Source organism: Belonocnema kinseyi, chromosome 5 (genome assembly GCF_010883055.1).
Source record: "Belonocnema kinseyi isolate 2016_QV_RU_SX_M_011 chromosome 5, B_treatae_v1, whole genome shotgun sequence".
In the NCBI taxonomy this organism is placed as follows: domain Eukaryota; kingdom Metazoa; phylum Arthropoda; class Insecta; order Hymenoptera; family Cynipidae; genus Belonocnema; species Belonocnema kinseyi.
Genome location: NC_046661.1, coordinates 144,407,472 through 144,428,914, shown reverse-complemented (window position 1 = coordinate 144,428,914; position 21,443 = coordinate 144,407,472). Strand labels below are relative to the sequence as shown.

Sequence of the window (21,443 nt, the reverse complement as noted above, 5' to 3'; positions counted from 1 at the left end):
ATCATGATCAATGGGACATCTTTCTCTTAAAAAATCGAATTTCCTTGACCCGGTGGTAAAAATCGGGGACAATTAAAATGTACCAGAACCAGATACCAGTTGGATTCTTCGGTGACAGTGACCCTTGGGAAGAAAGGTTCAGTTCAGTTTGCGTCAGTCATCCGCTTATCATTTCCAGCTATCGATCTGGAAAGTTTCCGCTTCGAAGCCGAGAAACGCTTGCGCACCAGGTTGCCTCCGATATTTACGGAATCAGAAAGAATTGAACAACCCCGAGCAACACTCGCCGCAAGTCTTTTCCCAAAGGGTCATTCTAGTTCTAGTTAATTGAAGCCCTGACTCAGTTTTCAGAATCGAAATCGCGTGCGTTTTCAGTTCGTAAAAAGGGGATTATTTTCAGAGGAAGTAGAACCAAAATTTATATCCGAAGGCCATCAGCGAGCCAATCGAGCCAAGAGGGCAGCAATCATCTGGGCAGGGCGAAGGACATTGACGAAAAAGAGGTAATCAGTCGTTATTCAATTATTCGCAACTTTTATTCTCAATTATGGAAATTTACTTTTTTTTTTTTAATTGGTCTCAGATTTGAAATAAAAAATTGAGAGGGGTTTGGAAACATCTTTTGTGATTCGAATACTTATGAATAATGAACGTTCCAATTCTTTGTTTTCAGTGGAAGATTCCAAACAGGTGATTAAAAATTTGGAATTGATAGGTTCATTTTCTTTTTTTTTTTTTTTTGTTTAAAGAAGTTGGAAGGAAATAAAATCCAAAGTACATCAGGACTCGAAAGCATTTAAGAAATTCCAAATAGTGGATAATAAATTGATTATTTTTGCACTTAAATTAAATATTTTTTTATTTCGTTTATAAAAGATTCTATGTTGAAAATGTTACACGAGTAAGATTGTGGTAATAAAATATTAATATTCAGGGAAAATCAGAAATTTTCAAAAAGTTGAAAACCCAACTATTTTTATATAAAATTAACATTTTATTGAAAATTCATTTCATATTTCATCAGTTTTAGTGGAATTTTCCTTTTTTTTTTTTTTGATAAAATTTCAACCGTTGGTTGAAAATTAATCTTTGTAGGTTACGGCTGCCAAATTATTTTGTTGAATAATCGTCCGTTTTTGTTGAATTCAATTTTTTTTATTTAAAATTAAATTGTTTTTTCCTTGAAAATTCATATTATGGTACTAAAAAGTCAATTGAAATCCTTTTCGGTTGAAAATTCAACTACTTTCTTCATTCGTCATTTTAGTTGAGAATTCACCTATAATCTATATTGTGAAAAGTCGTTTTATTTTTTTTTTTTTATTAAAGCTTAACTTTTTCAACTAAAACTTTAAATATTCTTCTTGAACATTTATCATTTTTGTTGAAACTTCAACTACTTAGGTGAATGTTGATCTTCTCCATTTTTGTTTGAAAACTTATCTTTTTTAGTTTGAAATTTGTCTATTTTGATGAAAATTCGTGTCTTTTCATTAAAAATTAATTTTTTTATTGAAAATTAAATTTTTCCATTTTTGGTTAAAAACTGATTTAGGGTGGTTTTTCGAACTTTCAAATAACTTATTTTGACTTGTACATCCGAGGATCGTTTTTAGGACGGCCCACTAGGGTGTCAACTATTACATTTTTTATTAAAGATTCATCTTTGTGAGTTAAAAATTCAACTATTTGGTTCAAACTTCAAGTATTTTGTGTAAAAACCGTCTGTTTTACTATAAAATTAATCTTCATTGATTAAAATTCATCTTTTTGATTAAAATAGCAATTAATACATTTTTTATTGAAAATTCCTTTTTTGTCTGGCAAATTAAACTATTTAGTTGAAAATGAAACTGTTTGTGTGAAGTTTTATTTTTTCTAATTGAAAATTCTACAATTTTGTTGAGAATTAAACTATTTGATTAGAAGTTCAACTACTTTGTTTAAAATTCGTCTTTGTTGCTTATAAGTTCAAATGTTTGGTTGAAAGGTCATTTTTTTTCTTTCGAAATTTTATCTATTTTGTTGAAAACTCATTTTTTTGTTGGTAATCAACTATTGTGTTGAAAATTCATTTTCTATTATTAAAAATTAAGAATTTTATTAAAAATTTCACTATTTGGTTCAAAAGTCAACTATTTTGTTTAAATTTAACTATTTTGTTGAATATTCGTCTGTTTTAGTAGAAAATTAACTTTCTTGGTTTATAACTCATCTTTTTCGTTAAAGTAACAACTATTATATATTTTATGTAAAAAATCATCTTTTTGTGCTGAAAATTTAACTATTTGATTAAAAATTCTACTAATTTGTTGAAAATTTAATTATATTGTTAAAAATTCATCTTTTTGGCTTGAAAAATCAACAATTTGTTAAATATTTATCCTTCTTCATCGATAATTAACTATTGTGTTTAAAATTTATTTCCGTTGATTGAAATTTAGCTATTTTGTTAAAAATTCAACTATTTGGTTAAAAATACAACTATTTTGTTGAAAATTTGTATATTTTGGTAAAAATTAATCTTTTTGGTTTACAATTCTTCGTTTTAGGTGAAGTATCAACTATCATATTTTTTATTTAAAAAATTATTTTTATGTGTTCAAAATTAAACTATTTGGTTAAAAATTCAACTATTTTGTTGGAAAATTGTCTTTTTGAATAGAAAATTTATTCTTTTGGATTCAAAAGTTATGTTTCTTTATGTAAGCATTAACTATTTGGTTAAAAATATAAATATTTTGTTGAAAATTAATTCTATTTCTTTTGAAATTCCAACTATTTAAAATTATAATTCTTACGTTTAAATTGCAAATCGTCTAATTCTCTTTATAAAAGATTCTATGCAGAAAATTTTTCAAGATTTTGGTTGAATCCATCTTTTTTTAAATTACAATAAAAATATTTTGTTGTTGAATATTTAACTACTTGTTTGAAAGTTCATCATTTTAGTTAAAAATTCATCTACTTTGGCTGAAGATTAATTTTTTTTGTTGAAAATGAATTAATTTTACTGAAAATTAAAGTATTCCAAGTATTAACCATTTTAAGTGAAAGTTTCCCTCTTTGGTTAAAGGTTTAACTATCTTGTTAAAAATTGACCTTTCTCAATAAAAAATTCAACTACTTTAAAATATTTTCGTTTGAAAGTACATCTCTATGGTTGAAAATTTATATTTTTGAGTTGAAAATGAACTTATTCGTTAAAAATTCAACTATATTTGCTAATTAATTAATTCTTGGTTTTCTTGGCATTGTTAATTTTAGTTTAAAACTCATCTCTTTTGTTTAAAATTGGACTATTTTTCTAATATTCGTTTTCTTTTGTAAACATTTATTTGTTGATTGAAAATTATTCTTCTAGGTTGAAAAACGTCTTTTTGGTTTAAACATGTAACTCTTTTTTTTATATAAATTTCATATTTTTTGTTGAAATTCGACCATTTGGTTGAAAAATCAATTTTGCAGGTTGAAAATTTAACAATTTGGATGGAATTTCGATGCTTTCTTATCCAGGATTTTTTTTACTGAAATTTAACTTTTCCATTTTTATAAAAATTTATAATTTTAGTTGAAAATTCAATCTTTGGTTGAAAATTGAACTATTTTGGACTATTTTGTTATGTTGAACTATTTTAACTATTTTATTAGAAATTTCATATTTTTCGGTTGAAATTTGACTTCGTATGTTGAAAATTTAACAGTTTGTTTGAAATTTCGTTGTATTCTTGTTGACGAATATTTTTTTTTACTGAAAGTTTAACTTTTCCATTTTTTTTAAATTGATATTTTTTAGTTGAAAATTTAACTGTTAGTTTGAAAATTCGTCTTTTATGGTAAAAAACGTATCTTCTTGGTAGAAAATACCTTTTTTGGATTTAAAATTCACTTCATTTGGTAGAAATTCTTTTTTTGGAAATTCAGTTATTTGCTTCTGAATGAACGGATTTTGTCTAAATGTTTAATGTTTTTTATTTGAAATTTTGAAAATTATTATTTATTAATATATAATATTAACTATTATATAATAATATAATTTTATATATAAAATTTGGTTAAAAATTTAACTATTTTATCGAAAATTGATTTATTTTTCGAAAATTCAAGCATTTTATTAAAAACTGATCTTTTCTGCAAAATAATTATTCAACGGTTTTATTAAGCATGTGTCTATTTGGACAGAAATGTAATCCTTTTGGATTGGAAATAGGTCTTTTTCTATGAAATGTTATCTGACTCGTTTGAAAATTGTTAAAAAGTCATCTTTTTTAGTTGAAAATTGTTCTAAATTGTTGAAAATTAGTTTTCTTAAATTAACAATTCATCCTTTATGGCAAAAAATAATCTTTCTTGTTTGACAAAAAAGTTTGAACTTTTTAAATTGAAATCTGCAATTTTTATGGAAAATGAAAAATTGGTAAGGGAAAAATCAAAGAAAAGTCAAGGACATTAGAAAATGAAGTATTGCAGCCACTCTCGGTTATCTATTATTTAAATCTGCCATACGATGTAAAAATACGTGAAATATTTTTAAATCTTTTTAAACACCCTAAAAGCTTTAAAATCCGTTGAATACGATCAAAATCTTAATATTTCTTTTGAAATCCTATGAATCCCTTCAATACGATGAAATATCTGAAATCCTCAGAAATCCTTGTCTCTTGAAAATTCGTTTATTCGGTAAATACTAAATACCTTTTAAAATCCTTTAAAATCTTCTAAAATCATACGAAATTTTAAAAAACTCTTGAAATATTTTAAGCGTCCTTATATTCCTTGAAGTTTAAGAAAATGCTATAAACACTTAAAAATCTATAAACCCCATAAATCTTCTCAAATCCTATTAAACATCTCAAAATCTCTGTAAAATCTATTGAAATCCCTTAAATCTTTGCGAAATCTTTAAAATTTTCTGAAATATTAAAAAAATCTAATCTGCATAACTCTTTTCAGATTTGATCCAATCCACAGTTTCACCGTCCCCTATTTCCCTTAAAGCTAACGTGCAGAAATAATTTTTTTTGGCAAAAATAAAACAGAGGAAAGTAAAATAAAAAGGCAACCAACCAAATTCCATGCCTTCCCTTTTTATTTTTTTCCTCTTTTTTATTTTTATCACTATCAAACCACAGTAACAAACATTTGTATAAAATAATGACCAACGTTTCGGCACTTGGACAAAAAAAATTCGAGTTGGCAGGAACAGCAAAGAAACAATGATGTCTGACATCCGCGAATCAAGTGAATCGTGGTTCCGTTGCTGTTCCTGCATGCTCAATTTTTTTGGCCTTGATAAAGGTGCTGTATGAGTGCCGAAACCTTAGTGATATGATTTACAAATGTCTTTTTTATTGTGATTTGATAATAATAAAAATAAAAAAGACAAAGGAAATAAAAAGAGAAAAAAGGCCATTTGGTTGGTTGCCTTCTCATTTTTTCCCTCTTTTTTATATTTGTAAAAAAAGAAGAATCTTTTCTTTTCTAAGGAAAATTCTGATCTTTTTTCAAATTGCAATAGGAACATTTGATGGTGATTGTCCACATTTATTCGTTGGATTATTGGTTTTATTTTAAGGAATTCTACACATTACCTTGATTATTGGACGTTAAATAGGATTTTAAATTCGACTTTAATCCCACTCAAATTTCTTCAATTTTGTCTTAAGGCTTCTCTTACTTTCAAACCTCATCTAGAAGAACTCCCATTTCACAAATCTCTTCCTTCAAATAAATGTTTGGCAACCTATTTTCCCTGGTTCCATTTGCTCCCACCTCTACATCTTTTTTTATTATATAATTTTTATAATTTTTTTTCCAACATTAATTTTTAGACCATTTTTCCCTATATATCCTTCAAGCTGAATCATCCTTAAAAAGTACAAATATCTGACTTTTCTCTATTACTGCCCACCTTTAATTATTTGTCTCCATCCGTCTTTAATGTAATTAGTTAATGTAAAAACAATGTTGTTCACTGTTTAAAACATCTTCTTCCTTTATTTATATTTTTTTAGCCTCCCCGTCTGCAGCCTCTCTCCGCTATTTTCACTTTTTTCTCCAACCTTTCTCATTCTTTGTTGTCATCTGACTTATCACTTATCTCACTCTTTTCCTTCTCTATCAACTCAATATTCCTGCTTTCCTCTCACAAGAAACCTGACGGTATCGAATTTGCTGCATCAATATTCGATTTATACGTAAGTCTGACAATACCTTCTTACTCCCACTATAGACACTATTTATCATCTCTGAAGTGTGTCCGAGACCTGAAATTTTATCTTGAAGAAAATAATTAATTTAATGTAAAGAATTCCTGAAAATAAAATAAAGAATCCAATCGTGTGATAAAATGTAGGTTCGAAAAAATGATGCAAATAGTCAAAGATATCGAATCAATTATACACGAAATTCCGATATTGGATCAGCAAGATTTCCGAAATAAGATGTTACACTTGTAAGAGACCTTTGTTGAAAAAAATTATGTGCACATTATTAATATTGATCATAATATTCCTAAAGGCTTTATGATAACAAAAAGTTTTCTTTAAAACAACCCTGATATAATTTTCATGAATGCTGATAAAGGCAAAATTACTGTTTGTATGAAAAATAAAATTATGTTAGGGATATGGAGGATTTACTTTCCAATCATGATAATTTTGATTTAAAATTAAAATCCCTTAAAGCAATTAAAAAGAGGCACCTTCAAGATGCTTTGCAATTTGAAAAAAAGGACTTTTAGGAAAAGATATAAAATGTTATGGTTTGAGGAAGTTTCACAAAGGTGGCTATCCTTTGAAAATAGTTATTTCAACTATTAATTCTCCAATTACATTTTTAGAACAAAACTTTAATTTTATTTTCAAAGACTCTATCAGAACTTCAGCATACAATATTGAAAATAGCTGGGAATTAAAAGAAATTATTCAAAAAACGGTTCCGGATCACTATGGAATGATTTCTTTGAATGTTGTTGCAATGCTTCCGAGTATACCCCTAGTATACACCTAGTATGTCAAAGAGCTTTGTTGATAAAAATTGTTTGCACATTAGTAATATTAATCGAAAATTTCTGAAGGTTTTATGATGACGAAGAGTTTTCTTAAGATCAGCCCTGATATAATTTGCATTAATGTTGATAAAGGCCAAATTACCGTCTGTATGAAAAAATAAGATTATATTAGAGATATGGAGGATTTGCTTTCCAATCATAATAATTTTTATTTATTAAATTAAAATCCGTTAAAGCAATAAAAAAGAGACACCTTCAAGATGCTTTGAAATTTGATAAAAAAATTCATAAAGATGGCTATCCTTCAAGATGAATGAAAAAATATTGTTATTCAAAAAACGGTTCCGAATGAATATGTAATGATTTCTTTAAATGTTGTTGCAATGTTTCCGAATATACCCCTTGATGTAGTTGAACAGGCCATTATTTCAGTCATTTCTCGGATTTTAGCGGAAATAGTTATGGAAGATTTGGAGGCCTTTGTTTTCAAGAAGTTAGATTATGCTTTGCCTTTTTACTTTTGGTATGTTCATGATGCTTCAATTTACCCATAAAATATAAAATGATAATACAATCATTTTTTAAACCTAAACTCAATCAAAAGTCGCGATGGTAATATAATTATCAATTAGTGTAGGAAAAGTACATATTCAGGCATAATTTTAAATTTCTTTTCTGCTCATTCTTTTCAAAACAAAGTTGCAGTAATAAAAAACTTAGTTGACAGAGCTCTATAGGTTTGTCCCATGCTTCATTTCACAAAAGTAATTTGAATATTGATGGGAATATCTGTCCACGAATGTTTAAACAATATAAAAAACTGCAGAATTGTGATGTAAAATTATGCACTTCAATCTCAATAATGATCATTAATGGTATGAGAAAATAGGTAATACAAATAAGTTGATAGATTAGTTAAATTCAACTAATAATGCTCCACTCAGAGCCTTCTTTCTTTAAAAGATAATTAATAATAATTTAGCCCGCCTTGATTCACAAAAAGAAAAATCAAGTTCTTCCATGTTCGCTTGTCGACGACGGCTGAGGTGTTCAATGACTCACTCACATACACAGTCAACAAGTCTCCGCCAACTTCATTTGGACGACATGAAAAATAAAAACAATCTCATACATACATTCATAACATACCACAAAAAACTGAAATATGGTCAAAAATAAGAAAATGGTCTTGTAAAAGTTACACCACTTCCTTCACTGCCTTTGGCAGGAGACACAACTTCACTATAGGCCTTTCTAAAACACCACCTTTGGTGCGAAGAGTCAATACATGCACACGATCGTCAGGTCCTGGATGTAAATTGACGATATGGCCTAAGACCCATTTGGTGGGTGGAAGGTTCTCATCTCAAATAAGAGCTAGGTCACTAATTTCCATCGAGGGGCAGGTTGATCTCCATTTGGATTGGGGTTGCAGTTCATACAGGTAATCACAAGACCACCGGTGCCAAGAATGCTGATGCATTTGCTGAACAAGTTGCCAGCGAGTTAAGCAAGTAACAGACCTATCAAGCAAATTCGGTTCCGGTATGTTATTGAGAAGCTCTCCGATTAAAAAGTGTCCTGCAGTAAGTGCGCTGAGGTCTTCAGGGTCATCAGACATGGCTTGCAGAGAACGAGAATTTGAACAAGCCTCCACTTGTGTAAGAAAGATGCTCATTTCCTCGAATGTCAAAGTACCATCCCGAGAACTCGTCGAATGTGGTGCTTAGAATACTCCACACCTGATTCCCAAAGTCCGCCAAAATGAGGTGCACCTGGTGGATTAAGCCTCCACTCAGTGCCATCAGCAGCAAGCACTGAAGCAACGAATTTTGATTATTTCGAGGATGATAAGAACATGGCTCGAAGGTTGGCGTCAGCACCAATGAAGTTGGTTCCCTGGTCACTAGATAATGTTTTTCTTATTCTACGAGAAACGAATCTAGTGTAGGCCGCTAGAAAACCACTTGCCGCGTAGTCGGATTCTATTTCCAAGTGCAAAGCACGAGTGGAACAACAAACAAAAACGGCAATATAACCTTTATAAGATTTATAGCCGTCACCATTGGTGGTACGAGTGCGGATAGGTCCATGATAATCTACACCAGTGTGTAGGAATGGTCTACTTGGACTTGAACGAATTGCTGAAAGATGTACCATTAGTTTCAGAGAGGTGGCTGCTCCCTGACGAAGACATGGCAGGCATCGATGAATGAATGCTTTGGCGACAGACCTTTCTTTCAGAATCCAGTACTGTTGTCTCAAGTTTCCGAGGGTGAGTTGGTCACCACCATGAAGACCACGTCGATGATGTTACTCGACAAGTAGTGCCATTAACGTAGATTCCGAAGCAAGAATGAGAGAGTGTTTCTTGTCTGTTGCACTTACTGCATTAAGTGAACCAATATAACTGCTCCACATAGCTCAAGTCGCGGCAAGCTCAACTGCTTCAACGGAGCTACCTTTTATTTTAAAGCCACGAGTGACACATCAGAATCTCCAGAAGCTGAGATGACAACAAGGTAGACAGCAGCGGAGTAAGCTCTTTCCGAGGCATCGGAGAATCCGTATGGTTTGTGAGAACCAGAAGACGAACGAAATCCGATCCAACGAAGTATCTCAATCCCTGAAAAATAACGAACATTTTCTCGATATTCAAGCCATCGATTGTGATCCTTTATCGGATGGTGATCATCCCAAAAAATCTTTCAGAGCCACAGCAATTCGATGAAGATCTTGGCTGTAATATTCACTGAGCTCAACCAACCCAGGGGATCGAAAAGTTGAGCTATCTGGCTGAGAACTGATCGTTTTGTTACGACCGGCACAATATGATGGTAGATCAACATCAAATGTTAAGACATCTTTCTCCGGATGCCAATTGAGACCTAGCATTTGAACAGATTGTTGAGTTGGATGATACCTGGTTTGCGATGATTTCTGATGTTTTTCAGGTACCTTCATTAATAATTTAAGATCATTTGACATCCACTTTCGAAGGGAAAACTGCCCACTTTGAATAGATGATGTAACTGATTCTGAAGAAGTGTAGCTTCTTTCAAGGTATCCGCACCTGTCATTACATCATCAATGAAGGTCCCTTTTTGAATTGCTTTGGCGGCAAGAGGATAGTATTGTCCCTCATCAATTGCGAGTTGCTGTAAACATCGAAGAGCATGTAAAGGTGCACACGACAATCCATATGTGACCGTTGTTAAACGAAAAGTTTGAGCTGGATCCTCGGGTGATTTCCTCCAAAGGAGAAGTTAAAGATCTTGATCATCTCGATAAACCTGAATCTGTCTATACATCTTCTCGACATCAGCACATACAACGATGACATGGAATCTTCAACGGAGTACAATATCCATCAAATTGGGTAGAATAGTAGATCCAACGTGGAAGCATTCGTTGAGCGAAATTCCAACTTCTGATCGCTGAGAACCATTGAAGACCACTCGAAGCTTAGTAGTTGTACTTGAAGTCTTCTAAATTCCGGGATGTGTTAAGTAAAACGATGTGTTAAGCACCGAGCGAGGCGACTTTCCTGGCGATGCAACATTCTTAGAGCAGGACAATATACATTTCCAAAAGATTTCAAATTGCGCTAAATTGGAAGCTGAACCAAGTGCCTTCCCTCCTCAGGTGTGCGAGAATGAGTCGAAACTAAGGAATTCTAACACTCCTGATCATCAGCTTTTAACACGATTTTAGGGGTAAGGAAATGAGCATTCCAACGGCTGTGTTTGATTCATATCTGAAACCTGTTGATGAATTGCTCATAGTTTTTCCTGATAAGATCCAACCAAAATAGGTCTCCTGTGCAACAGGAGCGGTAGAAGTTAATTTATGAATATTAGAGAGGAGTAAATATGAATAAGCATCTGCTCCTATGATTACTTCGATTATCCTATTGCTACCGAAGTCTGGATCCGCCAAACGCAATCCAGATATGTGAGGCCATTCTCCAGCATCTATTTGAAATTGTGGGAGATACGGAGTTCAACGCGGAAGCACAAGTGCATCTAAATTATATTTAAAATCAGATTTAAAGTATGGTGATAAAATGCATGAGACGGCATCATTTGTCATGGATGCACGTTTTTTACCTACAGTTAGAAGGCCCAAGTCACAACTCGAGTGAGGAAGCCTGAGACGTTGTGCGAGAGATTCTGAAACAAACGAAACTTCAGAACCGATATCAAGGAGAGTGCGCACTAAATCTGAAGTACCACTACTTGAAGTGACCCGTGGAATAGCCGATATGTCCTGATGAAGCATCGTGTGATGTTTCTTGTCACATATACGACACTTTCTCGATGACGAACACTCGTTTGCTATATGCTGACGTAGAAAATTGTAGCATAGTTTTTTCTTTGAAGCCAGCTCCTTTCGTTGCAGTGCATTCAATGCTCGGAATTGTGGGTAGTACATAAAGAAATGCTGCTGTCCACAGTGGTATCATTTTCGACCTTGACCATCGATCTTGTCAGTACTGACATGCGATGTAGCTGACGAGCCATTTGTTGAAACACGATAACCCTTGTATCGTCTCGATGCCTGAGAGCTCGCGAATGACCTTGAGTTTGAGGAATCCTTGGATGCTGAAGATGAAGATCCATCTTCTGTTGAATTTCCTTCAAGCACTTCCAAAATACGAACTCTGTTGCTGAGAAATGTGCGCAAGGGTTGGTAAGAAGGAGGTTCGGTTGAGTCACCAAGTGACGTTTCCCATTCACATAGAGTCTGATGATTCAAGAAATTAGTCAAAAAGAAAGCCAGAAAGAGAGACCAGCTGTCAATCAAACAATCCAATGCGTTAAGAGCTTCTAAATTTTCTATTGCGATATTCACAGTAAAAACTTCGTAGGGATTCAGATATCTCTCGAACTTGGGGTACGTCATACCGAGTATGAAGGGTACGAAATACCGACTAGGTGGGGTACGAAAATTCAGATGTTATTGTTTTGAAATTTTGACAGCTGATATCAAGCATTCCATAGTTTTCGAAAAGTTAAAGGTATGCGGATTCCACTTTGTGAAACTAGGTTTTGATGTATGAGCATCATTGAAATTACCAGGGGTGGGATTCCGATGCCCACTAATCTAGTTTATCGAATCTCTCTTTCTAACGCATAAATGTTTAGAATATTTATTATATTTTGTCAAGGCATTATTTATTGCCAAAAAAAGGTTTAATTCTCGAATTATAAATATAAATTTGCATATTTTGTTGACGAGAAGTTCAAATCGAGGTTCTGTTACTTCCATTAAAATAATTATGAAACAAAAAGTACATATTATTATAAATAAAAATAATGTTAAAATGGTATCATAATATTTAACTTTAATAATAAAGTAACAGTTTGAAAAATATTTCAAACTTTATAGATTGATGTCTAGTACAGTACGAATTCGATAACTTTCCAACTTCGGGGCTGCAAGGGCGGAAAATTCCACGAATTGCGGACTTATTGGATGCCCCATCTAGTGGCACGATATTAGATGCGCGCATGCGTAATTCATGGGCACAAATTATTAGAAAACTATCACACGTAGTGGGAGAATCACAATTAGTGTGCGTGACGTCCGTGTGATTACGTTTTAAGGGGAGTATCCACTTAACGGACGGCAAGTTCTCGGACTTCTACTGTAATAGAAAGTTTGATCAAATAGTTTTTATTTTGACCAAGTTGAATTTGTACGTTTTTCTAATGTTGTTTTTCAGCCAAATCTGAAGATGCTATTATTACGCGTATAGAAAGACCTTTTCATATTAAATATCGAACAACTTCATGCTTGGGGAATTTATCATCCATATGCTCTACTTTTCTAGTAATCTATGCTCCACTATATATTCTTATTAAGGTACGAATTATTCAAGATAAAAGTGAGAGAGTCAAGCAATAATACAAATCCCAGAGGATAAATTTTAGTTTAGTTAATAACTTGGGAAAAAATTATTTTTCACAGTTACAAAAAAAATATCAATTTTATTATTCAATTGAATAGTTTTTGAAAAATAAAAATAATATCTGAATACACTTATCGTGAAAAATAATTATTTTCCAAGTTATTATAAATATAAAGTTTAGTCCCATGTATTTAATATTATTGTTTAGCCCTCAGCGTGCAGACATCTTGGACAATCCCACCTAATCTGAAATACCTTGACGTACAATTAGCAAAGCTGTCAAAATAATAAACAATGCATTTATACATGGCTATTTCAAATCTTAAAAAGTATTTAAGAAGTTAAGAACGCGTAGATTATGCGCCGAATTACGTTTTTCATTTCGTACCCTAAGACGCGGACACCGCGTTCACACCGCAAGGGTAATTTTGTTGCACATATATGGTACCCTGATATTGGTGCTTCATCAACACTTTCTTTTTCTGTGTTGACCAGTTGCTTGAGACCGAAAGCTGATTCTGCTGTCAGAGGACGCAAGATAGGTTAGTTTTTAAGTGGTGTAACTTCACGACATCCATGATTTCCGGATTTCCATCGATTAATGATTTGAATAAATCTGAGAAATGCGACTACTCAGTGTGATTACCTGAAAATGTCGGCAAAGTTATTTTCGGAACCGATTTAATTGAATTAGAAGAAATACGAGGGATTACATTAATTGATGATTTCTTTGAAACAGGAAATCGAATGCATCGATGTACAATCCCTTTGAAGTTTGGTACCACTCCTCAAGTACCACGCGTATGAGGAGTTCGAACTCCTTCAAACGAGTCGTTAATACGATTAGACAATTTCAATTGCTCGAGAAGGAACATTTCCGCCTGTTGTATTAAAATTTTGACGTCAATGTAGAACACAGCAGAAAAACTGCAAAAACACGTACGAAATGATTAAAGTATTGAGTCGACGTTTTAAAAGTTGACTTATATCAAATCTCGCGATGCACTAATGATACAAAAGCACTGTCGTGATTTATTTACATGAATTCGATATTACACGAGAGTCATGAGTCGTAATTTAAAACACTTTAATAGTCTTGAGAAGCGATTCGAAATTCACAAGACCATTTTCGAACGAACACGTGAGCAATTAATATTAGTCAATAAAGGAGCTATGATCATTTGTCAATTAAAACTGGTTTCACTGATACAATTTATAAACACATTTGCGAAATAATATTTCAAAATTAGAGTCTCAGAGTATTTTTAATTATTTATTATTTCTTGTTGAAGTTGACATTCCTCCGGAATAGTAAACAAGCCTCGTTGCCAAGGGAAATTACACGATGAGATACAAAGCATATCGAAATACACGAATAAACAACTTACGAACCTGGATCCATCCTTTGAAAGTCGACGGTTCTCTCGATTTTTTTTATCTTCTGCAGTTATCCGTTTGCAATGCACTCAAGTTTAATCTTGCAATTCTCAACGTTCACAAGTCACTCCGAATAGTACCGGTAGGAACACTATCGGTATACACTGTCTAATTGTTACAACTGCACTCACAAAGACTTGTAGTAAAATGCACCAAAAAGTTAAACATTCGTCAATTCGCCAAAATGCACCACACAGTAAAAAGAACGTGTTAATGAAGGACCAATATCAGGGTACCATATACCTGCAACAGAAATTACCCTTGCGGTGTGAATGCTACACCGTAATTTAGGGTACAGATTCCCAATCACTTGTGATACGAAGTGTCCATCACTTGTGGTACAACGTGTCTGCTTCTTGGGGTACGAAATGAAAAACGTCATTATCGACGAATAATCTACGCGTTCGTAACTTCTGAAATACTTTTCAAGATTTGAAATAGCCATGTCTAAATGCATTGTTTATAGTTTGACAGCTTTGCTAATTGTATGGCATGGTCATTGACATTTATCAGGTACGTTGTTCGCACTTTGTAAAATCGAGCCATTAGGTATTCCAGATTAGGTGGGGATATCCAAGATTTTGCACGCTGCGGAATAAAAATAATACCAAACACATGGGACTAAACTTTATTTTTATAATAACTTGGAAAATAATTATTTTTTACGATAAGTGTATTCAGACTAATTAACTAATTAACAACTATTTAATTTAATCATGAAATTGTTTTTTTTTAACTGTGAAAAACATTTTTTTCTCAAGTTATAAACTAAATTAGGTTTTATCCTCTGGTATCTGTATTATTACTTGGCCCTCATTGTACAGACATCTTGCTAGCTGACATCACAACTTGAAATACTTAATATTAGAAATCTTAGCACATATATAACTGGAGGGAACCAGGCAATATCAGAGTTATTGGAAAAATAAAAGAGACAGACTATGAGTTAGCGGGATAAGTTATCTGTCTTGCGCAGCGATCTGATTGGCTGTTTACCGCTCCCCTCTAAATGAAGGGTAAATAGTTTAGATGTATACGTAAGAAAAGAGCTATTTATGGAGCAAAATTGAAAAGACCAATCATGTTTCTGTGCGAGAGAGATAGCTTATCCCCCAGCCCCAGTTAGTGGTGGCAGAACGCGGATATCTCTGGCATGCACAGTAGTTATTCCTGTGTATTTTTACGTTATGTAAGGCCATGTGTCAATTTAAAAATACACAAGAATCACTGTTGCGAATGCTCGAGATATCCGCGTTTGCTCACAATATAACTTTTTATCTTAATTACTTCATACCTTAAGGGCATGTAATACTTACAGTTTCCCCGGCTTTTTCCACAAAAATGAAAATTTTTAAAAACTGCATTTTGAGATTCTATAAATTATCATAACGGACGTCCCCGGACTCTTTTTTGAGGGATAATAACAAAAAAATTTATTGTGCTAAATAAAAATGTTATGCATGTGCATTATTTTGAGGTTACGTTGTTTTTCATCTCTGCCTTTCCGATAATCTGGAAATTATTTATGAAATAAACTTTTTTGATTGGCTGCAAACAAGGTTAGTTCCGGGAGATTAGTTACTATGTTTATTTGCAATTCCAAAGTTTTCGGCGAAAAATATTGTGTAGTTTGGAAGTAACGCTCCGGTGAATTGTAACACACATAACCTCGAAATATACACACACGTTGTAAGCAATATCAAAAATTTTTTGATAAGAACAACACAAAAAAAGTGTTCGGGGACGTCCGTTAGCATGTTCGTTATCATTTCCTAAATTTTTAAGACAAAATATTGATTATTCTAGAAAAAAGCCGGGGAACCTAAAACTGGTAAAATCGACAATTTTCTCAGTATCACATTCCCTTAATCAGAATACATAGAAAAGCATAGGCATGTTAAGATTACTAGAAAAGTAAAGCATATGGATGATAAATTCCCCACGCATGAAGGTGTTCGGTATTTAAGATGAAAAGGTCTTTCTATACGCGTAATAATAGCATCCTCAGATTTAACTAAATTTAGGAAAAACATTAAGAAAACGTACAAATTCAATTTGATCAAATTTTGTTGTGCTAGACATCAATCTAGAAAGTTTGAAATATTTTTCAAAGCATTACTTTATTATTAAAGTTAAATATTATGATACCATTTTAAAATTATTATTATTTATAATAATAAGTTTAACTTCATTAATTAAAAAAATACTTATTTAAATTAGAATTAAAAATACGAGAACTGAATCTATAATTATTTAGGAGCTATAAAACTATACAATTTAAATAATAATTTATTTTTTGTCAGTATTTAAATTTTTATTCAATTCTCGTACTGTTTGTTGCGTAATTATTTGCATGAAAGTAACAGAACCTTGATTTGAACTGCTCGCCAACAAAATACGCAAATTTATATTTATAACTCGAGCATTTACCCTTTTTTGGCAATAAATAATTACTTGAAAAATATACTAAACATTCTAAACATTCATGCCTTAGAAATAGAGATTCGATAAACTAGATTAGTGAGCATCGGAAACCCAACCCTGGTAATTTCAACTTTTCTAAGAGCATGGGCATCCTTGACAACAGCTGCCAAAATTTCAAAACAGTAACGTCTGACCTTTCGTACCCCACCTTGTGGCAATTTCATACCCTAAATACTCGGTATGTCTTACCCCAAATTCGAGAGATATTTGGATCCCTACCGAAGTACAGTGAACACCGTTATAATTTTAACTGCAACAAAATATACCCCCAAGTTTTTACTGTGCAATGAGTATCCGGCTCGAAGGACCAACTTTGTCCACGAATGTTTAAACAATATAAAAAACTGCAGAACTGTGATGTAGAATTAGGCTCTTCAATCTCAATAATTATTATTAATGGTATGAGAAAATAGGTAATACAAATAAGTTGATACATTAGTTAAATTCAACTAATAATGATCCACTTAGAAACGCCTTCATTTAAAAGATAATTAATCATTATTAAGCCTGTCTTGATTTACGAAAAGAAGAATCAAGCTCTTCTGTGTTCGCTTGTCGACGACGATTGAGGTGTTCAAAGGCACACTCACATACACAGTCAGCAAGTCTACTTGCCGAAATACAATAAACTGCGAAAAGAATGATTCATATAGAAGAGAAAGTAATTACAAAATTAGAATATAAGAATTGATATTCATAAAAAGATAAGATTTGAAGAATTTACATATAAATAGATTAATAGACGATTAAATAAAAGTGTGATAGATAAAACAGAATTTGGAATAAAAAACATTAAAGATAGATTAATCAGTCAATTCCATACAATATCCGTTTTCTAATTCATTGCCCACGAAAAGTTAATTGAGAAAAATATTATTATTAGAATTCCACAAGAAATCAAAAAAGAGAAGGAAGCTGATTGGTTGGTTACCTTCTCCATTTTATTTTTTATTTTTGTCCTAAAAAAAGGGGAGAAAAACTTGTTCTTTTTTAGGAACATTTTTATCTTTTTTCCGAGGGGCTAGTCGCTGAGAAATGTCAAGCTGCCGCGCTGGAAGTTTTGGGAGATGCGCTCACTGTATTGGTGAGTCAAGCTGACAACCGAACCCATCCGCACGCCGCCGAGCTTAGCCGAGTCTTATTTCTCGTGCAGAGTCCCGTTCGTGAGAAATTCTGGAAATCTCAGCACTCCCGGCAATCTCAAAGAAATCTTAGCACTGTCTATGTGAATTCAATTGAAACTGCCGCATTCAGAGTTCTAAGATTTCCAGACTTCTCAGTGAACAGACCCTCTCTTTTTTTAAATTACAATAGGAACATTTTATGGTGCTTGTCCAAATTTGTTTTTTGTATTCTTGATTTCATTGTTAGGAATTCCGTACATTAACTTGATTATTGTACGTGAAATAGGATTTTAAATTTGATTTTGTTCTAATTTAAATTTCTTATATTTTACAATAATTGATCTTCTTGTTTCGATTTGATTTGTTTGCAGGGTAGTTCGACAGTGAAACAAGAAAAGGTACCCAAGAAACACACTCCAATGTATCCCGGTTCTTGTGCCGGAAGCAGATCAATCGAGACATGTCGTTGCCCCGAGAATGGAGTTTTCAAAACTCGAGTCGATCGGTCGAGGATCGAGGACCGACCTCGGCCGCGTCTCAGGAGGGTATCAATCCGACCACCATGGACGAGAATATGAACATGAACCAACAGAACCAGCTGGGCTCTCTCTTTTCCATCCACTCTGCCCCAGTTTTCGAACTGAATACTTCAACATCATCTCCGAAGAGGCCCTCCTCCCTCATGGTCCAGGTAACGGCAAACTCGACGCCCATTGTTCCACCCCATCTCAGTCCACCAGAAACGATCGAGGACGAGGATAACGACAATCTTTTAACCATCTCGAGTCTCACAGCCAGACCCTTGATTGCAAAATCTCGGGAGTTGAGGTCCTCCAAAGAGAGTGGCAGGAAGTGGAAAAAAAAGAAGAAAAAGATGCCAAAAGCGAGTGATGATAAAATCAAAAATCCCAACTTCGTGCCTCTGGATGGTGGATATGGATGGGTTGTTGTTCTTGGGGCATTTTTTGTTCAATTTTGGGTCGCTGGATTAGTGAAATCTTACGGGGTTCTGTATCTCGAAGTTATGGAGACTTTCAAAGACTCGTCTGCATCCTTTGCTTCCTGGATTCCGGCGATTTTGTCGTGTCTTTGTCTTGCCTTGGGTAAGTGGAATTATATTTTATATTATATTTAGTACTATGCAAACGATAGTTTATTGATCTTGAAATGAGGCAACCAGGTTTTCCTTGAACACTGCTTTAAGATTGGAAACTACTTGCCTTTAAATTACGTGATGAAAATATTAGGTCATACGATTCATCCGTGTTGACGTAATTGGCCAGTTTCTACATCCCAAGTCTTTTTGAAGCGCCTTAAAGCTTCAAGAGAATATTTCTCAAATTGATAGAGATAAGTGCCTTTGAATGTAGATATCTGAATGCGTCTTGGTTTTCTCTATAATTTGGGATTGTTTATGGACTACAATAGTCCATAGTGGCTAAAAAGTTAATTTCCGAAATTGCCATAAAGAAAAAAATTTCTAACACAGTAGTTTTTTTAACCAAATAGTTAATATTTCAACCGAAAGATATAGCATTTGTACCGCAAGAAATTTTTAAAACCTTAAATAACTAATTTTCAACAAAATACATGCATTTTTAAACAAATAGTCCATTTTTTAACCGAAAAGGATACATTTTCAATAAAAAGTAAAAAAATTAAATATTCAAATTAAAAAATTAAAATATAATACAATAATTGAATTAAAATTAAGTAAAGGAAGAGAAAAATGTTGAAATTATTAAACTTTCAAGTCAAAACATAAATTTTCTGCAAAAGGATTAAATGTTCGACAAAAATATCTGGTTGGACAAAAAATGGAAACCTGACATTTTCAGTTAAAAAATTATTAAATAAAAAAAATTTGATACACAATAGTTAAATTTTTAAGCAAAAAGATGAACCGACAACCTAATTAGTTGAAATTTCAATTAATAAAGGTCAATCATTCAGAAAATAGTTAACCCGCAACTAAAGAGATAAATTTTCAATTAAACTGATGAATCTTTAACTGGAATAGTTAAATTTTCAGTTTAAAAAAATCGACAAAAAAAAACAATTTTTAACCAAATATGAAAAGTTTTCTACTAGCATTATGAATCTTTAACCTAAACATAAGTTGTTAATAAAGTGATAAGGCGCATGAATATTCCTCAAACTCCACTAGACATAAGTTGCATTTGATCAAAAAACAATTTAGACAAAATACCGATTTTCCATATTTCCTATTTACCCCCACCCACCCCTAAACGTATCACGTATTTTGTGAATGACCCCTTTGTCACTAACCAAAATTTTAATTAGTCCAAATTATTATGTGGCCTAAGTTTTAGATCACCTGTTTGGGTGAATGTAAGGAATTGTTTGGCGTATTTCGCTTGTAAAAGTATTTTAAATCTTATAAATTGATCAAAGTTCCTAATACCGCAGAGTTTGAAAATTTTTCATAAATACTTTGTCTGCATATCGATATAAACAAACCATTTCTACTGAATAATAAAGAATATTTCATGCTGTTCCAATGAATCCTGGCAGACCGAAGGAACCGAACGGAGCCTCTACAAAGTACCCGTAGAGACCCCCTTGGGTCCCCATTCGGTTCCTTTTTTAAAAACTCGAAAAAACAGCAAAATCAACTTTTAAATTGTTCAAATTCGGACTCTAAGTAAAAATTCCCTATAGAAGGTCACGGAATAATCGCAATAGTTTTTTTTGCAACGGTAAAATGTTTAAAAAAATATAAGACGCATAACGCCTGTTGACTGTTACTTACAGGCGGTGCGTTTGAAGTGTAGCAGTCAACAGGCGTTATACGTCTTATATTTTTTTTAAACTTGTTATCGTTGATTTTGCTGTTTTTTTTCGAATTTTTTAAAAAGGAACCGAATATGGACCCAATGGGGTCTTTACGGGTACTTTGCAGAGGCTCCATTCGGTTCCTTCGGTCCGCCAGGTAACCTATTTGGGCGAATGAATTTTTCCTCTGATCCAGTTTGGACGAATCAAATGTCCCAATTTGGTCGAGTGACGACATGTTATATTTCCTACAGTAGCGGGATATCGTGACTGATAAGAACTGACTCCTAATTTAATTTGTCATTAGGAATTTCCAAATTTAAAGATACAACTTTTTCTGCATAATAAATTAAGTGATTAAAAAATATATATATTTTTATCGTTTGCATTTTTAAATTGGCTATCTCATTGTTGTTGTAATCGTTTCCCGCACATTTTTATCAATTATGCAATACAAATGAATGAAAAAAGGTGTCATAACAGGAGAAAGCTTTCAGAATTGAAATAGTGTGCTGTTTATCTTTTGAAAACTCCTAATTTTTATGTAACCTTATTGTTTGTAAACATTCGCACAAATTCCTCCAATCGTTTTTTTTTTTCGTCCGTATTAAGGCGGTAGGAAATATCCGAATTATCCATTAGCTTTCAGTTATATTGAAGAACACATTCGAAAAAC

At 32.7% G+C, this 21,443-nt stretch overlaps 1 protein-coding gene across 1 annotated transcript in view; it reads left to right on the top strand.

Annotated features, from left to right (window-relative positions):
• The first annotated feature begins 286 nt into the window (after positions 1-286).
• LOC117172805 (monocarboxylate transporter 12) overlaps positions 287-21,443 on the top strand; it is a 42,113-nt gene continuing 20,956 nt past the window's right edge. The window contains exons 1-2 of the mRNA XM_033361040.1: positions 287-503; positions 18,343-19,074. Coding sequence (XP_033216931.1) covers positions 18,432-19,074 — 643 coding nt within the window. The 5' untranslated portion in view covers positions 287-503; positions 18,343-18,431. The remainder of the gene's footprint in view (positions 504-18,342; positions 19,075-21,443) is intronic.